The 24826-nt window shown below is 36.4% G+C and overlaps 1 protein-coding gene across 10 annotated transcripts in view; it reads right to left on the bottom strand.

Moving 5' to 3' along the window:
• Nucleotides 1-24826, bottom strand: part of SPATA6 (spermatogenesis associated 6) — a 169811-nt gene that overhangs the window by 20077 nt on the left and 124908 nt on the right. For all 10 annotated transcript variants that reach the window (XM_061121954.1, XM_061121957.1, XM_061121958.1 and 7 more), the window contains one exon: nt 9204-9295. In XM_061121954.1, coding sequence (XP_060977937.1) covers nt 9204-9295 — 92 coding nt within the window. The remainder of the gene's footprint in view (nt 1-9203; nt 9296-24826) is intronic.

Raw genomic sequence — 24826 nt, 5'->3', positions numbered from 1 at the left:
TGAATTGTAAAATAGAGATGTTTGCAAAACAGGTCCTAATATAGTCCCTGGATAGGTGCAAACAAAGAACAGCAGAATCTTAAAAGCAACATTTACTTCTAGACATGGAAGCACTGGCTATCTAACTAATAGATTGCGAACATATTGAGTCAATTCTAATTTTCCCTTGCTGAGAACATTAATAAGCTTAAAATAGGTAAGTGACACTAAAACATCTTATTATAGTAATAGGCTTTTAGAGACCACACTTCTGTATTTTACCAAGAGTATCTCCAGAATTCATTCATTCAAAGCACTTAAAGTTCCTATTACAAAACATGGCATCAGTGCTATGTAACATAAAATGGTTATCTTCAAAGCAGGATAAAATTGCTATTTTATTAAAAGCAGCATAGAGATATTTTTTTATCAATTTTCTCTTGCTACTTCAATAGGGAGCTCTCTATTTAATTATGACAATGCTATAAAGAGAAAAAAAGGGAACAGAGACTAGGATAATATCTGTGAACTAAGCACTTTCAAAATTTAAATGTTGTTAAGATATAAATTATAAATTTTTAAAGCCTAGCATTTATTTAGAGAAGAGAAAGGCCTTAGGCAGCTTAACATGTATTAGGATACAAACGGCATGACTAGGTTTTATACTCAGAAAAGGAGGAACTCACTTGAAACCCTGACAGTGTTTTCTGTATCAGTATGAAACGAAGACCAAGTACATACTACTTTACACACAGTATTGAGATAACATATCTATAAAGTGATATACATGAAAAAAAGGTCAGAGGGTAAGATATATGGCATACAAATGATATTAATTCTAATAAATAATTGGAAGGTGATGAGAATAAAAAATGGCCATTTGCCACTTGTACTCAACCAGAGTTGAAAGTGACTTTAAAAGATGATGATACATATTCTCTACTTAAAGTTTGTCATTGAAGATTCAATATAATTAAAGATATAATATAAGAGATGAATTCCTTCTTACAATACTTAATAAAGGTTCCTACCAAGTCAAACTTTGACAAAACATGGCGAATAGTATTGAGGATGTGATATATGCTCTATAGACATTGGAGGGATGGATGATGGATGAAGGGATGCAAAAGTAGGAAGTCAAGAGATACCTGGAGTAACAGGCAAATTTGGTCTTAGAGTACTAAATGAAGCAGGGCAAAGGCTAACAGAGTTTTGCAAGAGAATGCACTGGTCATAGCAAACACCTTTTCTAAAAACACAAGAGACAACTGTACACATGGACATCACCAGATGGTCAATACTGAGGTCAGACTGATTATATTCTTTGCAGCCAAAGATGGAGAAGCTCTATGCAGTCAGCAAAAAACAAGATTGGGAGCTGACCGTGACTCAGATCACGAACTCTTTAAATTCAGACTTAAATTGAAGAAAGTAGGGAAAACCACTAGGTCAATTCAGGTATGACCTAAACCAAATCCCTTATGACTATACAGTGGAAGTGACAAATAGATTCAAGGGATTAGATTTGATACAGTGCCTGAAGAACTATGGATGGAGGTTTGTCACACCATACAGGAGGCAGTGATCAAGACCATCCCCAAGAAAAAGAAATGCAAAAAGGCAAAATGGTTTTCTGAGGAGGCCTAACAAATAGCTGAGAAAAGAAGGGAAGCGAAAAGCAAAGGAGAAAAGGAAAGATACTCCCATTTGAATGCAGAGTTCCAAAGAACAGCAAGGAGAGGTAAGATAGCTTTCCTCAGTGATCAATGCAGAGAAATAGAGGAAAACAATAGAAGGGGAAAGACAGAGATCTCTTCAAGAAAATTAGAAATATGAAGGGAACATTTCATGCAAAGATGGGCATAATAAAAGGCAGAAATGGTATGGACCTAACAGAAGCAGAATATATCAAGAAGAGGTGGGAAGAATACACCAAAGTACTATAAAAAAAAAAGATCTTCACAACCCAGACAATCACTATGGTATGAACACTCACCTAGAGCCAGACATCCTGGAATACTAAGTCAAGTGGGCCTATGAACAAAGCTAGTGGAGGTAATGGAAATCCAATTGAGCTATTTCAAAAGATGATGCTGTTAAAGTGTTGCACTCAATAGGTCAGCAATTTTGGAAAACTCAGCAGTGGCCAAAGGACTGGAAAAGGTAGGTTTTCATTCCAATCCCAAACAAAGGCAATGCCAAAGAATGCTCAAACTATTGCACAACTACATTCATCTCACACACTAGCAAAGTAAAGCTCAAAATTCTCCAAGCGAGGCTTCAGTAGTACGTGAATCAAAAACTTCCGGATGTTCAAGCTAGATTTAGGAAAGGCAGAGGAACCAGAGATCAAATTGCTAATATCCACTGGATCATCAAAAAAGCAAGAGAGTTCCAGAAAAACATCTACTTCTGCTTTACTGACTAAGCCAAAGCCTTTGACTGTGTAGATCACAACAAAGTGTGGAAAATTCTTCAAGAGATGGGAATACCAGACTATCTTACCTGCCTCCTGAGAAATCTGTACGCATGTCAAGAAGCAATAGTTAGAACTGGACATGGAGCAGTGGACTGGTTACAAATTGGGAAAGGAGTACGTCAAGGCTGTATATTGCCACCCTGCTTATTTAACTTCTATGCAGAGTACATCACGTGAAATGCCGGGCTGGATGAAGCACAAGTTGGAATCAAAATTGCCTGAAGAAATATCAATAACCTCAGATATGCAGATGACACCACCCTTATGGCAGAAAGCGAACAGGAACTGTTCTGCAAAAGTGAAAGAGGAGAGTGAAAAAGCTGGCTGAAAACTCAACATTCAGAAAACTAAGATCATGGCATCCGGTCCCATCACTTCATGGCAAATAGATGGGGAAACAATGGAAGCAGTGAGAGACTTTATTTTCTTGGACTCCAAAGTCACTGCAGATGGTGACCACTGCCATGAAACTAAAAGATGCTTGCTCCTTGGAAGAAAAGCTATAACCAACCTAAATAGCATATTAAAAAGCAGAGACATTACTTTACTGACAAAGATTCAACTAATCAAAGTTACAGTTTTTCCAATAGTTATGTGTGGACGTGAGAGCTGGACCATAAAAAAAGCTGAGAGCTACAGTTTTGATGCTTTTAAACTGTGGTGTTGGAGAAGACTCTTGAGAGTCCCTTGGACTGCAAGGAGATCAAACCAGTCAATTCTAAAGGAAATCTGTCCTGAATATTCACTGAAAAGACTGATGCTGAAGCTGAAACTACAATACTTTGACATCTGTTGTGAAGAATAGACTCATTGGAAAAGACCCTGATGCTGGGCAAGATTGAAGACAGGAGAAAGGCTTGACAGAGGATGAGATGGTTGGATGGCATCACTGACTCAATGGACATGAATTTAAGCAAGCTCCAGGAGTTGGTGATGGACAGGGAAGCCTGGCATGCTGCAGTCCATGCGGTCACAAAGAGTCAGATACAAATGAGTGACTGAACTAAATATACTGGATGTATGTATGTATGGATGTATGGATAGATGGAAATAAGGAAGGTAGGAAGGAAAGTATTCAAAATCTTGGAGGTCAGGATAGATGATAGGGAGAGGCTTTAATATGAGGTAATAAAATCATCAAAGCATTTTGCATCTTTAAAGACACAACAGAAAATAAAATGTCATAAAATATCTTTAAAGTCATCAAGAGACTTCTGGTTCAAGATGCCAAAATAGAAAGACATGCACTCAACTCCCCCTGCAAAAGCACCAAAATCACAACTAGCTATTGAACAACTATCCACAGGAGGACCCTGAAGCCTACCAAAAAAGATACCCCATGTCCAAAGGCAAAGAAGAGGCTGCACTGAGATAGCAGGAGAGGCACAACCACAATAAAATCAAATTCCATACCCGCTGGGCGGGGGGCTCACAAACTGGAGACCAATAGTACCAAGGAAGTTCTCCCACTGTTGTGAATGTTTGGAACCCCACGTCAGGCTTCCCAGTCTGGCCACCCGACAAAGGGACCGGGAATCCGCAGGGAGTCTGACCTTGAAGACCAGAGGGGTCTGATTATAAGACTTCCACAGGGCTGGGGGAAACAGACTCCAGTCTTGGAGGGCACAAACAAAACCTTGTGTGCACCAAGACTCAGAAGAAAGGAGCAGTGATTCTACAGGAAACTGAACCAAAACTACCTGCTAGTGTTGGAGGGTCTGCTATGGAGGTGTGGGTCAGTAGGGGCCCACCACAGGGATGGGTAGACTGGTAGCAGCTGTCTGGGAAAGTCCCGTTTTGGAGGTCCCCCTTAACTCCCAGGGATGGGTCACCTCAGGCCAAAAAGCTACCAGGGGGAGCAAACCCTTCCCATCAGCAGATAATTGAATCAAAGCTTTACTGAGCAAGGCCCTGCCCACCAGAGCAAGACCCAATTTTTCCCAACACAGTCCCTCTCATCAAGAAGCTTACACAAGCCTCTTAGCCTCTTCCATCAGAGGGCAGACAGAAGAAGCAAGAAGAACCACAATCCCACAGGGAGTAAAACAAAACCATGTTACAGAAAGTTAATTAGTATGAAAAAGCAGAAAGTTACATTCCAGATGAAGGGACAAGATAAAAATCCCAGAAAAACAAATGAAGTGGAGATAGGAAACCTTCCAGATAAAGAACTCAGAATAATGATAGTGAATATGATTCAGGATCTTGGAAAAAGAATGGAGGCAAAGATTGCAAGAAATGTCTACCAAAGACCTACAAACTAAAAAACAAACAGAGATGAATAGTACACTAGAAGGAATCCACAGCAGAATAACTGAGACAGAAGCACAGATAAATGACCTGGGGTACAGAATGGTGGAAACCACTGCCACAGAACAGAATATAGAAAAAAGGGTGAAAAGAAATGAAGACAGCCTAAAAGACCTCTGGAACAACACTGACACATGAACATTCACATTAAAGGGTTTCCAGGAGGACAACAGAGAGAAAGGACCTGAGAAAATATTTGAAGAGATAATAGCTGAAAACTTCCCTAACATGGAAAAGGAAATAATCAACCAAGTCTTGGAAGCACACAGAGTCCCAGGCAAGATAAACCAAAGGAAGAATACACCGAGACACATAATAATCAAACCGACAAAAAATAAAGACAGAGATAAAATATTAAAGCGACAAGGGAAAAACAACAAAAAACATACAAGGTAACTCCCATCAGGCTGATTTCTCAACAGAAACTTTATAAGACAGAAAGGAACAGCATGACATATTTAAAGTGATGAAAGGGAAGAATGTACAACCAAGAATACTCTACTCAGCAAGACTCTCCTTCAGATTTGATGGAGAAATCAAAAGTTTTACAGACAAGCAAAAGTTAAGAGAATTGCACCACCAAACCAGCTTTACAACAAATGCTAAAGGAACTCTCAGCAGAAAACAAGAGAAGGAAAAGCCCTATCTAAAGAAAATAAACCCCAAACAATTAAGAAAATGGTAATAGGATTACCTTAAGGTAAGATTTAATTACCTTAAATGTAAATGAATTAAATGAACCAACCAAAAGACACAGATTGGCTGAGCAGATGAAAACATGTCCATGTATGCATTTCCACTTACATCACTCTACTTGACCCCCAAATTGTATGCAATTATTTTATATTGTTAGGTTAATCATGTTCCCATTATGACTTGCAATTGTAATTATCTTTTATTTTTTGTCTGGCTATTGATTGTGAAAACTGATAAACATCTTTTACTATTGTGATTATGTAACTATTACCCACTTAATACTACCGTATCATGATTGGTCAACAAAAAAATTATAGAATTCTATATCACCAAAACTACCATTTAATAGAAAAACCTGTAATCACTTTTTAAAATCCATATGCATATCAGAAATATCTTGGAATTTTTTGGAAAAAAAAAAAGATATCAAGATTTCTTGATAAATTACAGCAGTAGTTCTCAAACTTTAACACACATCAGAGTCATCTGGAGGGCTTATTACTACTCAGATTATTGAGCCTCACACCCAAAATAACTAACTGAGTATGTCTGAGGTGGGGTCCAAGAATTTGGATTTCTAACAAATACCAGGGTATTTATGATACTACTGGTCTAGGAACTACAGTAAATTATTGGCTTTTCTACAGAAATGTGAAAATTTAGGGAAAAACTGGATGTTGTTTAACTTCTTTTACTATTCACATAAACTATATAGCAAACATTAATAGAAGTTTATTCAAATGAATTTACTGAAGACTGGTTACTTACAGGTCACTTACTTCCCTTTCTTGGATATGTAGAAATGAGCCACTGACAATAAGATCTGATAGCTTTCATCATCATTAATTCCACTGTTGATTCCTCATTTAGAGATGTTATTAAATATCACAACCATAAAATGTGTTTACTTAAGTAATGCCTTAAAGCTTCAACAAATGAAATTGATCATTATTACTAAAGGGCCTAATTTTAATATCTTAATTTTTTTTTAAAAATTGAGCTCCTAGTACACATTAGAGACCTTGATACGCAGTCAAAAACAAAGGTAGGCAAAACATCAGTGCCTTATGCTTAACACGAGGAGGCAAGACAGACACAGAATGAAACAATCATTATGAGATAAATACTGCCAATTGAAAATATATATGTGAGAGGAAATGGTAGGATAAAGGAAAAAACGACAGTCTAAGGAGATCCAACCAGTCCATCCTAAAGGAAATCGGTCCTGGGTGTTCATTGGAAGGACTGATGTTGAAGCTGAAACTCCAATACTTTGGCCACCTGATGCAAAGAGCTGACTCATTTGAAAAGACCCTGATGCTGGGAAAGATTGAAAGCGGGAGGAGAAGGGGACGACAGAGGATGAAATGGTTAGATGGCATCACCGACTCAATGGACATGAGTTTGGGTAAACTCCGGGAGTTGGTGATGGACCGGGAGGCCTAGTGTGTTGTGGTTCATGGGGTCACAGAGAGTTGGACACGACTGAGTGACTGAACTGAACTGCTGAGGTCATAAAAGGTATCTCAGAAGATGGAATAACTTCAACTTAGTCCTAAAGAATGGACAGACATTCACTAGACAAACAAGATGGCATTGGATATTCTCTATATCATACTATAACAGAACCAAGGCACAAATTATCTGAAACATCATAATATACCAGGTAACACAAAATCCAAAGAATTCAAATTAGAATTAAGCAACATTTTTCTCACTTAAAACTGAAAGTTTATTCTTGTTCAAGGGACTTTAAGTCTGTATATTATTTTGATTTTTTTTTTTTTCCATTTACTAGTACCAAAGACAGCTTTTTGGCTATGTGTTACACCTTGGTAAATTCATCAAGTTAACTGGATAGTAAGCATTAGGTAGGAGATTAAAACTACAGTCAATCTGTGTTATTCAAAAATACATAGTCAAAGTTTAAAATAGTCACTTTGAGATTGTGTTATAAACAATTTCATAATTATAACATTTATGTTGAGCATACTCCTACTGTTAGTAACCTGCAAAATATGCACAAGTAAATAGAGAACAGTTTCTATCAATAGCTAGTTCCATAAAAGGACAACAATAGCTAAAAATTCAGGGAAATAGTTATAAATGGTCATCTCATGTTCTAAACATGAAATTAAAATTATTTTTATACTCTTCTCTATTTCTGTGGCCAACTCCCATCATGAAGTGTCACCCCTTGCCTGATCTTTAGTTAGGACCAATTCTCAAACTGGATAGTGATGCTAGAAATGGATAGTGATGCTAGAATTATACAACAATGTAGAGAATTTTCAACATCCTGAAAACTGAGGAAATTTGAAATATATATAGAAGGTATTAAAAAGAGAAAGAGCATCTCAGGACCCTGGTAACTGGTAACAGTGCAATAGCAAATGTCTAAAATTTCCTGAAAGACAGGCAGTAAGAAAGTTGAGAAGGACTATCTTGATGGTAGTAAATTCTTTCCCCAATCCAGCTCTCAAATCCCAAACTATCAGAAGTAAAAGTTCGCTTAAAAATGCTGATTTCTAGGTCTCACTCCTATATATAAGGAATCAGAATCTATGGAAGTAGAAAGTAGAAATCTATATTTTTAGAAGCATGTCATGCATATAAAATTTTGAAAATCAGACCCTTTATCAACCCTCTATCAACCCTACTCACTTCTTACGCAAATTAGAATTAACTGTGTGGATATAGAACACAAAATTGGAATGATAATCCATATGACAATAATTTAGGGGATAGAAGTGTAAGTAACAATAATAAAAGGTAAAAATTCTTCCCAAGGTATGTACTTTCTTGAACCTTCCTTTTCCTGTTTGGATTGCTTTTTCTTCAAACTCACTTAAAATACACTACTACACTACTTTCCTATACGAGAGGGAAGGAAAGTAGTGTATTCCTCTAAGATTGGGAAGCAGTAACTTTGGACAGGAGTTCACATTTATAGTCTGTGTAATGAACACAAGGAAAAGTCCTCACATGTTCATGAAATGCTTACACGAGCCTACCACGGTAAAGATCAGAGATTTCAGTCCATATCCCTGGTTAGCAATAAAACATACTCCATTCTCTGGAACTTTTTTCCTTACACTTGCTCAGAAAACTCAGGAAGGTGGAAGACATAGTAATCAGTGGTAGAGCATCAATCAGTCATACAGACTCAGAGAAATTTCAGTTATATTAACTCACAATTTACACATTCAGTTTTTAACACCACACTTAATGGCAATTAACACAGAGTTTTCAAAAGTCTTCATGAGATCTGTTAGTATAATTTTGCAAAAATTTTATTAGTACTATAACATTTCTGAAATTTTAGGCTAGAAGAGCTGAATTTCTCCTATACTACTGAAAAATAATTTTTAAATTATAATAAATTAAAGTAATTTAGCTTACTTATGGACAATAATTATGAAACTTGTTGTCTGGATGAGAGTTGATACATCCTGAAATAAATTAGGACTATGTGGATTTGCAAGGCAGCCAAATACACTGTAAATCTTAAGTAGAAAGAAAGGGAACACCATTAACTGACCATATCTGTTTTCACTGAAAATTTTCAGTAATGCAAACATTAAAATATTTTACTAGGATTTTATATAGCTAAAATAAAATATAAATAAGTAAATAAATAAATATATAAATTTGCCACAAATCCTGCAGATTAAAAACATGGTTATTTTGATACTAACTATGAGAAGATCTCTGTACACTGCATTAGTCAAGCACATACCTATACTCTGGGTCGCTGTCATAGGCAGAGTCTCTATATAAAAGACCTCTTTTCAGTTCCAGTTCCTCTTCTTTCTCTGGGTCTCGCTCATCCTGAAAAATTCAAAGATTTCCATTAATTTATTTTATAATTAAAATGACATCCATGTTTCTTTGGTAATTGTGATCCCCCTCTCTCAATGCGAGAGACTGAATTAAATGCTGAATTTCTTGGGGAGAGAAACAAAAAGCTAAGTGAGAATTTATTATTCTGTTAAATAAAACTAGCATAGCTTTTTTTTCTATTACAGTATCACTTAAACTGCTTATCAAAGACCAGCACACAGTAGATGTTTCTTGCATCAGTGAATGATTAGGAATGGATACTGTGTCAGGATACATAACAAAGTGTGCAGCAAGGGATAGTTCACATACTGTTATGTGGACTCCAAAAAGATTATACCTACGCTCTGAAAAATAAGTATTTGGGAAAACTATGTAGATGTAAGCATTTAGACATACCTATGACCTCCCAAAGAAGTGACTTAGTTTTATTACTCATATGCCAAAATGCAGTAACAAGCCACGAGAAGTGAAAACAAAAGCAAAGTAGTTGTAATCAAAACATATGGCTCCTCTTCCTCCAGGCAGCCTTTTCTTTACTCCTGACATACCCAGTCAAAGGCAGAAGAAAAAGAATTCTAAAGAGAGAGCTTTTTTGTAAACAATATCATTCACAGTAGCGATGCTCTTACATATATTAATTTTATATAATTCAGTTTTTCAACTATTGAATAATACCCTTATTCTGCAGTCAAATAGGAACAGAAATAGAACTGAACTAGCAAGCACAAATAGACTGTTATAAGGATTAGTATTAATATGGTATTCATTCATTTTATGTAAGAAATTTGTAAAATAAAGATTATGAAGAAAAATGATTTTAAAAATTTGGTGATGGCATGAAATTAATTGGGAAGACAGCATTCAGTTAAAAAAAAGTAGGGACTTCCCTGACGGTCCAGTGATTAAGAATCCACTTTGCAGGGCAGGGGATGCAGGTTCGATCCCTGGTCAGGGAACTAAGAACCCACAGCCTGTGGAGCCTGAGCCCACATACTGCAGCTACTGAACCAGCGGGCTCCAGAGCTCAAGCACCACAACTCGCGAGTCCGCATCCTGCAGCCACTGAAGCCCGCGTGCTCTGGAGCCTGTGTGCTACACCTCGAGAGCCTACATGCCACAACTAGTGAAGCCCTGGGCACGCTGGAGCCCACACATCACAACTAGAGAGTCTGCGGGAGGCAAGATCCAGCATGATGCCAACAAAGATTGTGTGCCGCAACTAAGACCCCACACAGCCAGATGAATAAGTAAATAATGTAAGCAATAAATATTAGAACAAGTTTAAAAATCACAGAAAATGTGAACATATATTTAGAATTATTATAACTTCCAGGTGAATTGGGCACTTTACCATTATGAAGTAACTCCATTTATTTCTATTAATGCTTTTTCCCCTGACATTTTTTGGTTTACTTTTCATATAGCTATAATAGTTAGTGCTTGGATGATATGTATTTGTACTTTTATTTTCAACTTTTCCTTGTTATCATATATATATATCTTTTTCTTAAATACTATATAGATGGATGTTGCTTACTTTTGTCCAGTCTGATAGATCAATGAATAAGAGTATATACTATATTAATATCACAGAAAATGTTATTGCCAGTAGTGAGTACAAAAAACACTACAAAAGAAAGTGTAAGAAATAAAAAAAATGTTTACTCATTTCTAGATTATATAATGTGATATCAGAAATAAACATAAATCAATATTCCCTGTTTAATTTTGTCAATACAGTTGAGAAAAATTTTTGACCAGAATAAAAATGTAGACTGAATTTAGAAGTTTTTGTATGAAAAAATAAAGAACTGCCTTCAAGATCTGAATCTCAAATATTCATTAAAGCATACCCCTGTTTTGAGCTGAAGAGACACGGGTTCAATCCCAGGGTTGGGAAGATCAGCTGGAGAAGGGAATGGCAACCCACTCCAGTATTCTTGCCTGGAGAATCCCATGGACAGAAGAGCCTGGTGGGCTACAGTCTATGGGGGTCTCAAAGAGCTGGACATGACTGAGTAACTGAGCATACACATCACACTTACTATCCTAGACTCTGAGGACAGAAATGATTAATACATGATTCCTGCATATACATGAAATAAGATTAGTTTATTCTGTGAATATAGATGAGTAGAATGGATCGATAGGTAGAATTATTATGAGATACAATAAAGGGCAAAATGAAGAAGACCTTTCTAATAAACAGAGCATTCTAAAGCCAGAATGGCTGTCTTAAAAGGGAGTAAGATCACAGTCACTAAAGCTATTTCTACAGAGCACTGATACCTACCTAGAACCAAGGAGTTCAGGGAGGGAAATTCTGCCCCAAGAAACAAAAAGACTATATGGCCTTCATGACTATTCTTTTAAAATTTTAAGACTGCATTTTGGGACACTTATTATACATATTCAAACACATACATATCAAACACATACATTCAAACACAAGCATCCTTATGGGCTTTTTTTAAAGATTAAATTGTGAAAAAGAGGCAGCAAACAACACTCTTTCTCCAAAGCTATTAACTATGAGTGAAGCAAGTATTTGAAGAGATATATCAGTCTCATTAATGCCAGAAAAATTCAGTTCTGGGGCATGGAGGAGGGATTCCCTTCTTATTCCTCATCAACATTCCCATTTGCCCACATGTAAACACAGATGAATGACACCAATATTTGCTGAGTTCCTTCAAGGTATCTAGGACTGAATTAGGTACTTCTCGTATGAATATCTTGTAAGCCTTCAATAACCTTATAAAAAAGGCATTGAAACCTGGAAAAATTAATAACTTACCCAAAGATTCAAGTTATTAAGTGGCAGAGTTGGAATTTAAACCCAGATCTAACTTCATTTACATTATCTTGTCTGCTACAATGCAAATAAGTTGGGCTATAAAATAAAAATCTCCATTCTAAGCCATTAGATTATTCCCCTATATGAAAATTAAGCTCTAAGTCTTTCAGCTATTATCTATTCAGTTAGTTTTTTAAGAGGGTATTCTGTAATAATTTAACCCAGAAGAAACTTTTTCAGGAATTCCATGAAGAAAAAATTTTCTTTCAGCAAAAGTCATTAATAAAATGACACTTTATTAAAAGAAGCTGTGGGCTCTCCTTCCCTGAAACTGGCAGTAAGTTAAAGATTCTCTTAAGGTTCCCAGCATCGATGATCACTATCTTATACATGCAACTGACATCATACTTAGAACAACCCTGGAACAAAGAAATAAAAGGTATCTAACTCATGCTTGCAAACTGAAAAACTTAGAACAAAAGTAGTTCAACACTCTAAGATAAAGCCACAGCTAAAAAGGTACTCATGTCACTCATTAAATAGCATTTAATAAAATAGACACCTGTCATTCTCAAATGAAATTCTCACATATAGTTAAAATACCCATGCTATGTTTTGTTACTATCAAATTCAAAACATTATTTATAATGAATTGTGTACAAGGACAAGAATTCAAATAGAATTTAACGCTTAGTTCTAATTTGCATTATCACCCTGGACAATTAATGGATTTAAATTCCTAAATCATAATAGAGAGAAAATGTAGTTTGTTCAAAGTCACAAGGATAAGAAGTTGCAGAGCTGGGCTTGAAGCAGGTTTTTCTAATTCTATATTGTATGTATAATAGAGAATAACAAATTCTAAAGGGAAGACCACTTAAAAGAACACTTAAATTCTAACTTTGGCATATTTCTGGAGGCAGTGTGTGGAAAAGCATGTGTAATGGTTAATTTTATGTCACACTGTATCAGTCATGGTGCCCAGATATTTGGTTAAACATTATTATTGATATACCTGTGGGCCTTTTAAGGCTGAGATTAACATTTATTTTTTTCTTTAATATATAATTTTATTTCTGGTTATAGAAACAAACGCTAAGAGGAGAAACAAAATATCCCAGTTCACATACAACAATAGATAAAAGAACAGTTAAAATAATGAAACACAAAAAGGTAGAAATTTAAACATTGTTACAGCTTTAAAACATTAACATCTGGTACAATTAGAAATTACATTCAGATCTCAAACTTTAAAAAAAAAAAAAGTATGGCTCCCTATTAAAAAAAAAACAAACAAACTGTAGCCCATTTGAAATGAAACCACAGGCTGGCCCAGCTGCAGTGGGTTTCTCCCTGCCCAGGTGCCAGGTGAATCCCTCCTGGGTGCCCCAGAGGCCAGAGCCCACATGCAGATGGTGAAACACGGCCAGGTGACATGTCCTCTGCCTCCCACCCAATGTGCCATGGAACCTAATTCCAAGGACACTAGAGGACTCCGCTTTTTAAAGCACTGATGATTAAACATAATGTGAAAAATAGACACCATAAAAAAACAAAAAAAAACCCTCAGCCCCTATCAACATCCCTCCCCCACAAATGATCTTTACAGGAAAATTCTCAGTCAGATAAGAAAACACAATTCATGCTGGGTTTATCCCTTCCCCATGTGCGCCCAGCTGCCTGGGGTCAGAGTCAGACTGCAAGCGATAATCAAGGACGCACTTTCCTCTCTCCTCCCCATCCCTGTCCTGAAGCAGAAATCAAGCTGGGTCAGTAGCCCTCAACTAGGTACCCAGAAAGGCCCATCTTGGAAGGAAGCTGGAAGAGGAGGAGAGAGGGGCCAGACTTAAAAGTGTTTGATTTTTAAATTCTATTTTTACTTATTAAAAAAAATTTTTTGGACAAGTTAACCCAGAAATTTAGAGGCTATGGTCTTAAGAGGCCACAGGCCTGGTTGAATATCCTTTAGGCCAGTTAACTTCATGCACAAAAATTCCCTTTTGGAGTCACAGGCCTCGTTGAAATTAACATTTAAATCATTGGATTTTGAATAAAGCAGACTGATCTCCATAATATAGGTGGGCCTTATCTAGTCAGCTGAAGGCCTTAATAGAACAAAGACTGACCTCCCCTCAAGAAGGAATTTCAACAGTAGACCGCCTTTGGATTTGAACTATAAACTCTCTGCTGAGTATTCACCTGACTGACCTTCAGACTAAACCTCTGCAATCACATGAGCCAACTCTTTAAAATTTCTTTCTCTCAAAAAAAAAAAAAAAAAATTTCTTTCTCTGTTACACACACACACACACACACACACACACACACACACACACGACCCCACCCCCTCCCCCCCTCCTATTTCTTCAGTTTCTCTGGAGAATCCTAATACAAAGGAGAATGAGAAACTCCTGGAGCCTTTAGCACCTCATTTTCAACAATGGACAGGACAATCAGACAGAAGATTAACAAGTAAACAGAAAACCTGATCAACTCCATAAACCAGTGAGACCTAACAGACCTCTATTGAACACTCTATCAGACAATACAAGAATATACATTCTTCTCAAACACACATAGGAAATCCTCCAAAAGAGACCATATTATGTTAGACCCTAAAATGAGGCTCAAAAAATGTAAAAGGACTAAAATCATACAAAGATTTTTCTGGCCACAATAATTAGCTAATTAAATCCATTATTAAGAACTGTCAAAGATGGGCTTATTTAAAACATTTAAGAAATAAATAATCTTACAAAGACTCTTTCAGAGAATGGTTGGTAATATTTTCCAACTCATTTTTATGAGGTAAGCGAAACCCTGAGGAGGACACCACAAGATAGGAAACTTACATACCAAGCACTATCATTAATTTAGATGTAAAAATCCTAGGAAAAATATCAGCAAATTGAAACTAATGATGTGTTTTTTAAAAATTATGACAAGAATTCTGTTCCAAGTAGGCAAGTATGGTTTAACATCTGAAAATCTAGTAATTTACCACCACATTAAAGTAAGGAAAAAAGCATATAATCGCCTCAATAGATACAATGTAGTAAAATTCATATATTTATAATTTAAATCTCTTAGAAGATAAAGAATATAAGAAACTTTTGTAACCTGACAAAGCATGCTCACAAAAAATCTACAGAAATCATTACACTCAATGTTCAATAATGACAGAAAGCTTTCTTTGGATGGCAAATAAGACAAGATGCCTTCTCTATCACCACTTCTGTTGGATACTGGAAACCCTAGAAGTGTAATAAGGCAAAGATAAATAAATAAAAGGAATAAAGATTAAAGAGGAAGAAATAAAATGTCATTATTTTCAGATTTTATGATTACAGATAAAAACATCCAAAATCTACCATCTATTAATATTAATATGTGAATGTAAGGTCATCACTGGATACAAGATAACTATACAAAAATCTATTTTAAGAAATCATCATACCAAGAATTAATAGACAATAGAATTTTAAAAGACACAATTTATAATAACATAAATATCAGACATCCAGGAATAAACCTATTGAAATGCATGCAAGTCTTCTAAAATAAAAACTGACAAAATTGGAAGAAATTAAAGATCTAAATTTATTTTTAAAGTCACCATCATTATGAATTAGAAGACTCAATACTGGTAAGATATCAGTTCTTCTCTAATCAAAGTACAGATTTAGTGTAATCCCAATCAAAATCCTAGCAAGGTTTTTAAAACTGACAAGTTGACACTGGAATGCAGATAAAAATACAAAGAACCAAGAATAATCATAGCAATCTGCAAGAAAGAATAAAGCTAATGGACTTATGCCATAGGATATCAATTTACTATAAACTTACAGAAACTGAGACAGTATGGTATTAATACAAAATTAGACAATTAAATCAATTAAATAGAAGAAAATTCAGAAACAGACTTATGTATCTGAACTCCCAATGGAACAGAACAGAATCCAGGACAATCTCCAAGAAATTACAGTGAGGAAAAGAATGGCTGTTTAGAGAAAGATGCTGGATCATAATCATATGAGGATAAAATGAATCTTGATCCAAATCTCACATTATATATACAAATCAAATCCACATGCATTGTTGATTTAATGTGAAAGGCAACATGATTAAAGATTTTATAAATAGGAGAATATTTTTAGAACCATGGTTAGCCAAAGTTTTCTTACATGGGGTAAAGCAAGTGCTAACCAAAGCACTAGCCAATGTACCAATGCAACTGAGCTACATTAAATTAAGAACGCGTATTCCCAAAAGGGCTCTCATTAAGAGAACAAATATGCAAGTTACAGATTGAAATATATTCATAATATAAAACATGCCCATCAGAAAATGTTCAGGAATGAAAATAAAAGACCTTAAGAGGCATGGCAAACAGAGAACAAGTCTAATGTGTGCTCTTTGAGAAGCTCTATAAATGCCAAACAATGAACACAAAGAAAACCACACATAAGTGTATAATATTTAACTGCTAAAAATAAATGACAAAGAAAAAATACTTTAAGAACTGCCAGAGAAGGGAATTCCAGGAAGATGTTAGTGGCACTGTGGTGGGTAGAATAATGGTTCCCAGTGATATCCATGTCTTAATTCCCAGAACCAGTGATTATGTTACTGGGGATTGTGCAGATTTGATTAAGGTTAAGGATCTTGATAAGAGGAAATTACCTTGCATTATTTGGGTGGGCCCAATCTAATCAATCATATGTGAGAGTTGGGCCCTATAGAAGGCTGAGAGTCCCTTGGACTGCAAGGAAATCAAACCAGTCAATCCAAAGGAAATCAACTCTGAATATTCACTGGAAGGAATGATGCTGAAGCTGAAGCTCCAATATTTTGGCCACCTGAGGCAAGGAGCCAACAGTCTTTTCTCAACTGGAAAAGACTCTGGTACTGGGAAAGATTAAGGGCAGGAGAAGAAGAGGATGACAGAAGATGAGATGGTTGGATGGCATTGCTGACTCAGTGGATATGAGTTTGAGTAAATTCTGGGAGATAGTGAAGGACAGGAAAAGCCTGGTGTGCTGCAGTCTGTGGGGGTCACAAAGAATTGGACACCACTTAGCAACTGAACAACAACAATGTAATCAAATGAGTTGTTAAAAGCAGAGAAACCTTTTGTGACTATGGTTAGACAGAGGGAGATGTGACTAAGAACAAGGGTCAGGGAGATGGAATTGTTGCTGGCTTTGCAAATGGAGGAAAGTGGCCACAAGCCAAGAAATGTGGGTGGTTGCTAGAAGCTGGAAATAGTAAGGTCCTCCCCTGGAAACCCTAGAAAGAAAACAGATACCTTGATTTTGGCCCCATAAGACCCATTTTAAAACTCAGGTCTACAGAAATGTAAGATAATTAATTTCAGTCACCAAATTTATGATAATTTGTTATGGCAGCAAGAAAAAACAAATATACAGAGGTATAAATCACCTCATAAGAACATCTAGAAGTTGTTTTGAGGTTAGATGGAATAATTCATGGCAGACCAATGCTCTTGCTAAAAACTAGAAAAGCTAGAAAAAAATAAAAATTTACATTTTTTAAACATATTAGAAAGGTGCAGAAACAATGAAGACTAGAGATACTAAAATTTCAGAGGAGAGAATCTTTCAAAAGTGGACTAATGATCTATACCTCTATTCTTCCTCAAAGCATTTATACATTCTGAGCATGGACAAGGGTCACTGCTGTGACACAGAGACTAACAAAGCTTTTGATGGTTATAGGGAAATGGAGTGATGAAACCAGTGATGAAACTGACATACAGCCAGTTTCTCAATCATGACATCTATCGGTTTACGAAGCTGTACGGGACTGCTAGGGAGATAACTCGAAAGTATCTGTAAAGTAGACCAGATATTAGTGCAGTCTTCTGGTGCTTAAGAAATAGAGATATACCAGGGCAAGAAGCCTTGAAAATACAAGAAGCAAAATCCATAGAAGTAATATTGACACTTGAGGAACTGTATTCTTAAACTGAAGACTCAACAATCTGGACTAGTAAGGATAAAAAAAAACTTGGTCCTGGCTCAAGCAAAGGTTATTTCTGGGGGATAGAGCACCCAGCAGAATTGTTTCATGACACACCCTAGGCTAGAGAGGTAAAACTGAAGACTCAAAGAGCCTCAAACACAGGAAAGGTCCTTATCAAGGTATTTACTACATTTTGAAGGTGTGCTAGGTATAAATCAGGTAACTTCAAAATAACAAAAGAGTTTCACTCAAAAGCTGGGGGAAAAAACCACAGTGGGCCAATTTGAGAACAGTAACTGAAATTGGAAAAAGTTTTCCTACTTCCTTACTGATGAGTACAAATGGTTTATAGTAAATTCTGAAGGGGCTGGAGCAGCCTGGGATCCATTAACTCTCAAAACTAACACCCCAAAGTCACCTGTCAAGATAAAACTTCACATTGAATGAAAACATCTGGGAAAAGAATCTAAATTGATCAGGGAAATAAAATTAAAAGAAGAAAAATTCTATATAAAAGTTGGAAAGATAAAATCAGGAAATCTAAATTGCCATATTTTCAAACAAATGACCAAAACAGAAAAAAAGAGCTCTCAAGCTACAAAGTTAGAAAAGTAAATCTAAATCATATGTCCTTTCTAGAGTCTCCTGTCTTGGGCCATTGAAATGAGAGGGAGAGACTGTCCCAGGTGTGGTGGGGGAAGGGAGACTGAGCCCGAGGACCCCTGGAGAAGAGGAGGTGGTGAAAACAAGGTTCCCACTAGCTGGACATCCGCTTCGGCCTAGTCTAACGATCTCCGGCCCCCTGTATCTGTCTTCCTTTTTGTCCCCATCTTCCACCCCACCCCTCACCCCCCGTGTCATGGCTGTGACCCCTTCCTGCAAAGAAGAGTTTCATAGACCCTGCCTCAGTTTCTCTGTTCACTCCTGACTTCTTTAAACATGAGGCCTCTCAAAGTCTCTTTTTTGCTACCAGGCCTTCCTCCTACTACTCCGTCCCTAGATCCCTCTCCCACCCCCCACTGACAACGTAGGAAATGTCCTGGGAGGGGGAAATTGACAGCCACGTGATGGAACCTCACTCCCCCCCCATCTCCATGACCACTCCCTCCATGGCCTTGGGGTTCTGAGTCGCGTCCCCAGCTACCCTCCCCTTCTTCCTTCCATCTTCCATCTTCCTTCTCCCTCCTCCCCACCCCCAGAAAAAAAAAAAAAAAAAAAAAATCATATGTCCTTTCTAAAATTTAAGGAAAAAATAAATTTGCACACACACAAATCATCATAAGTGGGTTAAGCTTCATAAAAAGTTTTAAGAGGGGGAAAAAAAGACCAAATAAGGAGCCCTCGAGAAAAGCATGCCAGAAAGATACATTCACAAAACAGATAAAAAATGTATTATCTATGCCCTCACGACAGACAATTGACTTATCAAGAGTAAGTGGTCTTATAGGAGAACAACACAGAAACTTCTACATCTTTTACGATCTAGCCTTGGAAGTCATACATTATAATTTCTGAAACAGTCTGGTGTTTACACAGATCAGCCCCATTCATGCATAGTGGGAGGAAATTCCACATTAATTACTTATACACAGAACTAACACTAACTGAAGGATATAAAGGAAAGAGTATAGTATACAATATGTTCTATGGAAAGGTAGATAAGTACGATTGTTAAAAAGTAGATGAGATGAAAATGTGGAAGGCATATGTTTAAAAAAAAATTAACTGTTTTTGGGTCATCTTTGGTGGTAGTTGTTTTTGTCCTGAGAACATTTTGCTGACAAAGCAAACAAGGACTTGGGTTATATTCTTTTTATGTTGTATGTTTTATCTTATATATATGTATATTTTTATCTTCTCTGGTATCTTTGAGAAATGAGACTTGATGTGGGAAAAAAAAGACACATACAAGATATATTGCATTGGCCATAATGCTGGTTTGTTATACAAAAAATCCTGAACAAACTTTCTGGCCAACCCCATAAGTTAAGGGGAGGAACCTGTTATCCTAATTTAGAATCTGAATATATGAGGTATCATTTGTTTAAAAACATGTCTTTTCTAGTTCTGCCCATTGAAAAGACCTAAAAAACAATGACCAACTCTGTAGCATGATCACCATTAGTACACAAGTTTTGTTCTGAAAATATAACTTCACATCAAAACAAACCAGAATTTCTTAGAGAAATGGCTGCCATCAGATCTAGGTGAGGAAAAGTGCAAGACGAGCCTGGAACTGTTACAGCCACCAAGGTCACGTTCAAAAGACTTGGGAGCCAACACGAAGAGCTTCCCACTGCCCAAAGTTACGCCCATTAAATAAATACTGTAACTCCATTTATATGTATTAACCACATATAATGTATATATAAAGAAAAAACTGAACCATATTAACAAACCTGACCTGGTTGTCAAACACACTAAACTCAACAAAAATAGATATTATGTGTTTTTTTCTGAAATGCACTTGGAAGAAAAACGGACCACATATTGACCATAAAAGAGGTCTCAAAAGTTTCAGAAGACTGAAAACTCACGTGTTCACAAGACACAGTAGAATGAAGCAAAGATTTTCTACAAAAGAAAAAACAGAATCCTCCCACACCAAAAATGTTTGGGAATCTAGCAATATACTTTTAAATATCCTAAGGATGAAAGAAAAGTTACAATGGAAATGGTAGCAAAAATATGACATTGATTAGATGGGTATGAAATCTATAGTTTTAATTAAATACATGTATACAACAGGAAAAAGCCTAAATTTCATGATGGGAATAGTCACTGAAAGTTTCTAAGAGAAAGAACAGTATATTAACTCCAAAGAAAGAAGGAAGTGATATAGACCAAAAATTAGTAATGTAGGAAAAATATATACAACACAGTCAATAAAACCCAAAGTTGATTTTTCAGGGGAAAAAGGTAACAAATCTCATAATTCCTTTGTGAGACTGACTTCTCAATTGCTTATAATAATCTTCAACTTATTATGATCATAGAGAAGTGATTTTAAAAAAAGAATAGCAAACATTATTAAATACTTTCTATAGGCCTGTGCCATTCTAAATATGTTTAAATATACTAATTCTACTAATACAAGAAACCTACCAGGAAATTGGAACAGAACAGTGCTTGCTGAACAGACTGGTTCCAGACAGAGCCTCCGTAAAACAGCACACAGCCCCTTGCAGGCATACAGTAGCAATTCATTAAATTTGCTAAACTTACTAATCAACTTCAAAATTTTAATATTTAAACCATACTATTCCCTGGCAAATCATATACCCTTCCTGATTTATTCTTTCATTATATTATTTTCACAAATCTCACTCTAAATTGTCATTCTTTCGGCAAGCCAACTGACTACTTAATGCTATCAAATTCATTTCCTAAGAAAAACACTGATTATAGACTGATCACACAAGAAGAGGTTGCCAGTTAGCAGTGGGTATATGTGCTTTGTTTGGCCCACAAAATGTTTTGTTTTAATGTGAATTAAAGACAACAAATTTATATAAAAATGAATACTTTAAAAAATAATTGGAAGATCTGGCAACATTGTGCCTGAATTCCTATATGGCAGCACTTGTATCTAGAGCTGGGTAGTGGTTTTCTCCAGAGAGGTTACAGACTTTCTCTATCGGTCACAGTACTCAACACCTACCCTAACTCTTGAATGCATCTGACTTCATGACTACTGGATTTCAGGATAAAGTCTATGCTTCCTATTCTGTTTTTCCCACAATTTGGCCCAACAAGAACCTTCTGATTTAACTGGATTATACCTCACAATTACCAGAATGAGTTTTATGTAAAAACATGCATTTCTAGACAGTAGGCTGATAGGATTACATCACACTCTCTTATTTGTGCCAAAAGGCACCGGAAACTGGGGTTCAGAAGCTATAGCAGAAGGACTGGGGTCTTTGTTGAAATAATTTTAGATTTTCTTGAAAAAATGTTTAAGTCAAAAAGTTGAGAGTCTTTTCCTTACTCAACTGAGTTTTATTTCCAACGGGATCTTTCATGATCACTAACTTCCACTAGCTTGTTTGAGATGGGGTTCTCTTCATTTATAAATGATTGCCAAATTTCTGATACATTATGTTTTACTCTTCTCTGTACTAATAAAACATTTAAGGATTTATGAAGGACCTTTTTACTGCCCCAGAAGAGGTTGGTATTTAAATTCTTTGTGAAATAAAGACTTTTTATTTTTTACTTTTAAAAATTCTTTGTGATGTAATTTCAAAAAAACCCCAAAATACCTAATGTTTGTATTCAAGATGGTATAGCTTTGTCTGTGAGTATCTTTCAGATAGGACCAACATGGACTTCGGTCTGATCTGTATTTAGGGAGTGTGCTTTAGTGTACAGTTTGCATGTGTGTCTCTGGTATGTTGCTGTTTGTTCCTGAACATGGATCTTCTGTTTGCATGTTTTCACATGTTTATGCTTAGGCATATTGTTGGATATATGTATAAGATTGTATGTATTCTTAGAGCTTAGTGTTCAAGATCAGAGTATTAATATAAATTTAAATCTTGGCTCCAATCATCCTAAGTAGCTATGTGACCTTATATAGAAGTCATAAAATTTCTGAGGCTCAGTTTCTCATCTATGAAATAGTACATCTTAATAGTACTCACTTTGTAAAATTATTATGAGGATAAAATGTAATATTAAATACATGCATGGTGCCTGGCCTATAATAAATGTTTAATAAAGTTATTATTCCTATGTAACCAATTTCAGTTTTTCTCGGAAAAAAAACATTTCCTACTTATGCTTTTTATTCTTATCCTTCATCATATACTGTGCCACACTACTTTTTTAATCTTTCATATTTCTTTTTTGGTTTAAAAATAATAACTGAATTACACAAATTCCTTATGGAAAATTTGATTTCACTTTTGCATAGTCCATAAAATTTTGGACTTTGCATAGTCTAAGCAACAAAGGATGCAGATACTTGATGAAAATGTTCAATATATACTACAAGAAAGAACACAGGTAGAAAAAATAAGACTAATTTGAAGAGCTTGTGTTCAGACTGCTCTTAATGTAAAACAATTTAAGATACTGAGATTTAGTATACCATGTAAGTCAACACGAGCAACCTTACTGCCTTCCACTCAAGAAAGGCAGGTCAGGGACAAAGACAAATTCAAGTAATTAAAAGAAGTGATACTAAGGTCTTTTACTTTTGAGTAGGAAGGGGTTGTTTGTGTGTGTGTGTATGTGTATGTACATGTATATATATACTTATATTGCTTTTGTTTAAAGGCATTAGAAAGCTGCTTAAACAATGCTGTGAGTAGTGCCAAGATTCCTGAGGGGAGGGGTGAGTTAACAGCCTGCAGCTGTTATTTTCCTAGGGGCATTTGTGAATTCTGAGAACAGAACAAAAACTTGAGAAAAGTATGCTTTGTCACAGGTCCACTGTTGGAGGACAAACAAACCAGCAGTGTTTTGGCAGTCTTACTATGTTATATGGATAAAACTGAAAATCTGAGAGGCCAAAACCCAATGAGACACTGGGTGCAAAACTGAGTCGACTGTTCCTCAATATATGTGCAGAATATCTGAAACTGTATAGGGCGAAGCGACAAAAAGCTCAGTAGAAAGTCTCTGAAAAGCAGAAAGAACCTTCTGCTATCTTGCCTGAGAAGATGAGCGTTATAAATAGTACCTATGAGAAGGAAGGGACTTCTCAGGTAGCGCAGTGGTAAAGAATCTGCCTGCCAATGCAGGAGACACAAGAGACGTGAGTGTGCACCCTGGGTCCGGAAGATCCCTTGGCAACCGACTCCAGTATTCTTGCCTGGAAAATGTTATGGACAGAGGAGCCTGGTGGGCTACAGTCCATGGGGTTGCAAAGAGTTGAACATGACTGGGTAGCTGTGCATGTATTCACATGAGCAGGAAGGGGTCTATAATCACACCAACTCTCAGGTAAAAGTCAAAAGGACTGAAAATAAAGAACTCAATAGGTTTTAAAAAAATATTTAGAGAAAAATTGCAAAGATGAAGAGTTCTTGTACACAGGAACATCACCCTTCATCCAAGTTCTCTTAATGTTAACATCTCATATAAGCAGAGTAAACTTTGCAAAACTAAGAAATTAACATTGGTTCAATACTATTATCTAAACTACAGACTTTAGTTGGATTTCACCAATTTTTTCAATAATGTACTATTTCTGTTCCCTGGTGGCTCAGATGGTAAAGCGTCTGTCTATCAATGCGGGAGACCTGGCTTTGATCCCTGGGTCGGGAAGATTCCCTGAAGAAGGAAATGGCAACCCACTCCAGTACTCTTGCCTAGAAAATCCCATGGACGGAGGAGCCTGGTGCAGGCTACTGTCCATGGGGTCGCAAAGAGTTGGACACGACTGAGCGATTTCACTTCACTTCTGTTCCAGGATCCAAAACAGGATGCTGTGCTGCATTTAGTCATCGTTTCTCCTTTGTTTCCTCCAATCTGTGATAAGCTTCTGTGCTCTCTCTTTCCCATGATTTTGACATACTAGCCAGCTATTTTGTACAAAGTTTCTCCATTTGGTTTTGTCTGATGTATTCTCATGTTGAGGCCAAGGTTATGGGTTTGGCGGAACAATATGACACAGACATGTCCTTCACATCCCCTGATAGAAAGGGATATAAGCTATCAACATCTGTTATCACTAACGATGTTAATCTTGATCACTTTAATAATAAGGTGGTGCCATCTGCCAGATT

Source organism: Dama dama, chromosome 20, assembly GCF_033118175.1.
Source record: "Dama dama isolate Ldn47 chromosome 20, ASM3311817v1, whole genome shotgun sequence".
In the NCBI taxonomy this organism is placed as follows: Eukaryota; Metazoa; Chordata; class Mammalia; order Artiodactyla; family Cervidae; genus Dama; species Dama dama.
Note: the sequence above shows the minus strand (reverse complement) of the source record. Positions and strands in the feature narration are given on the sequence as shown.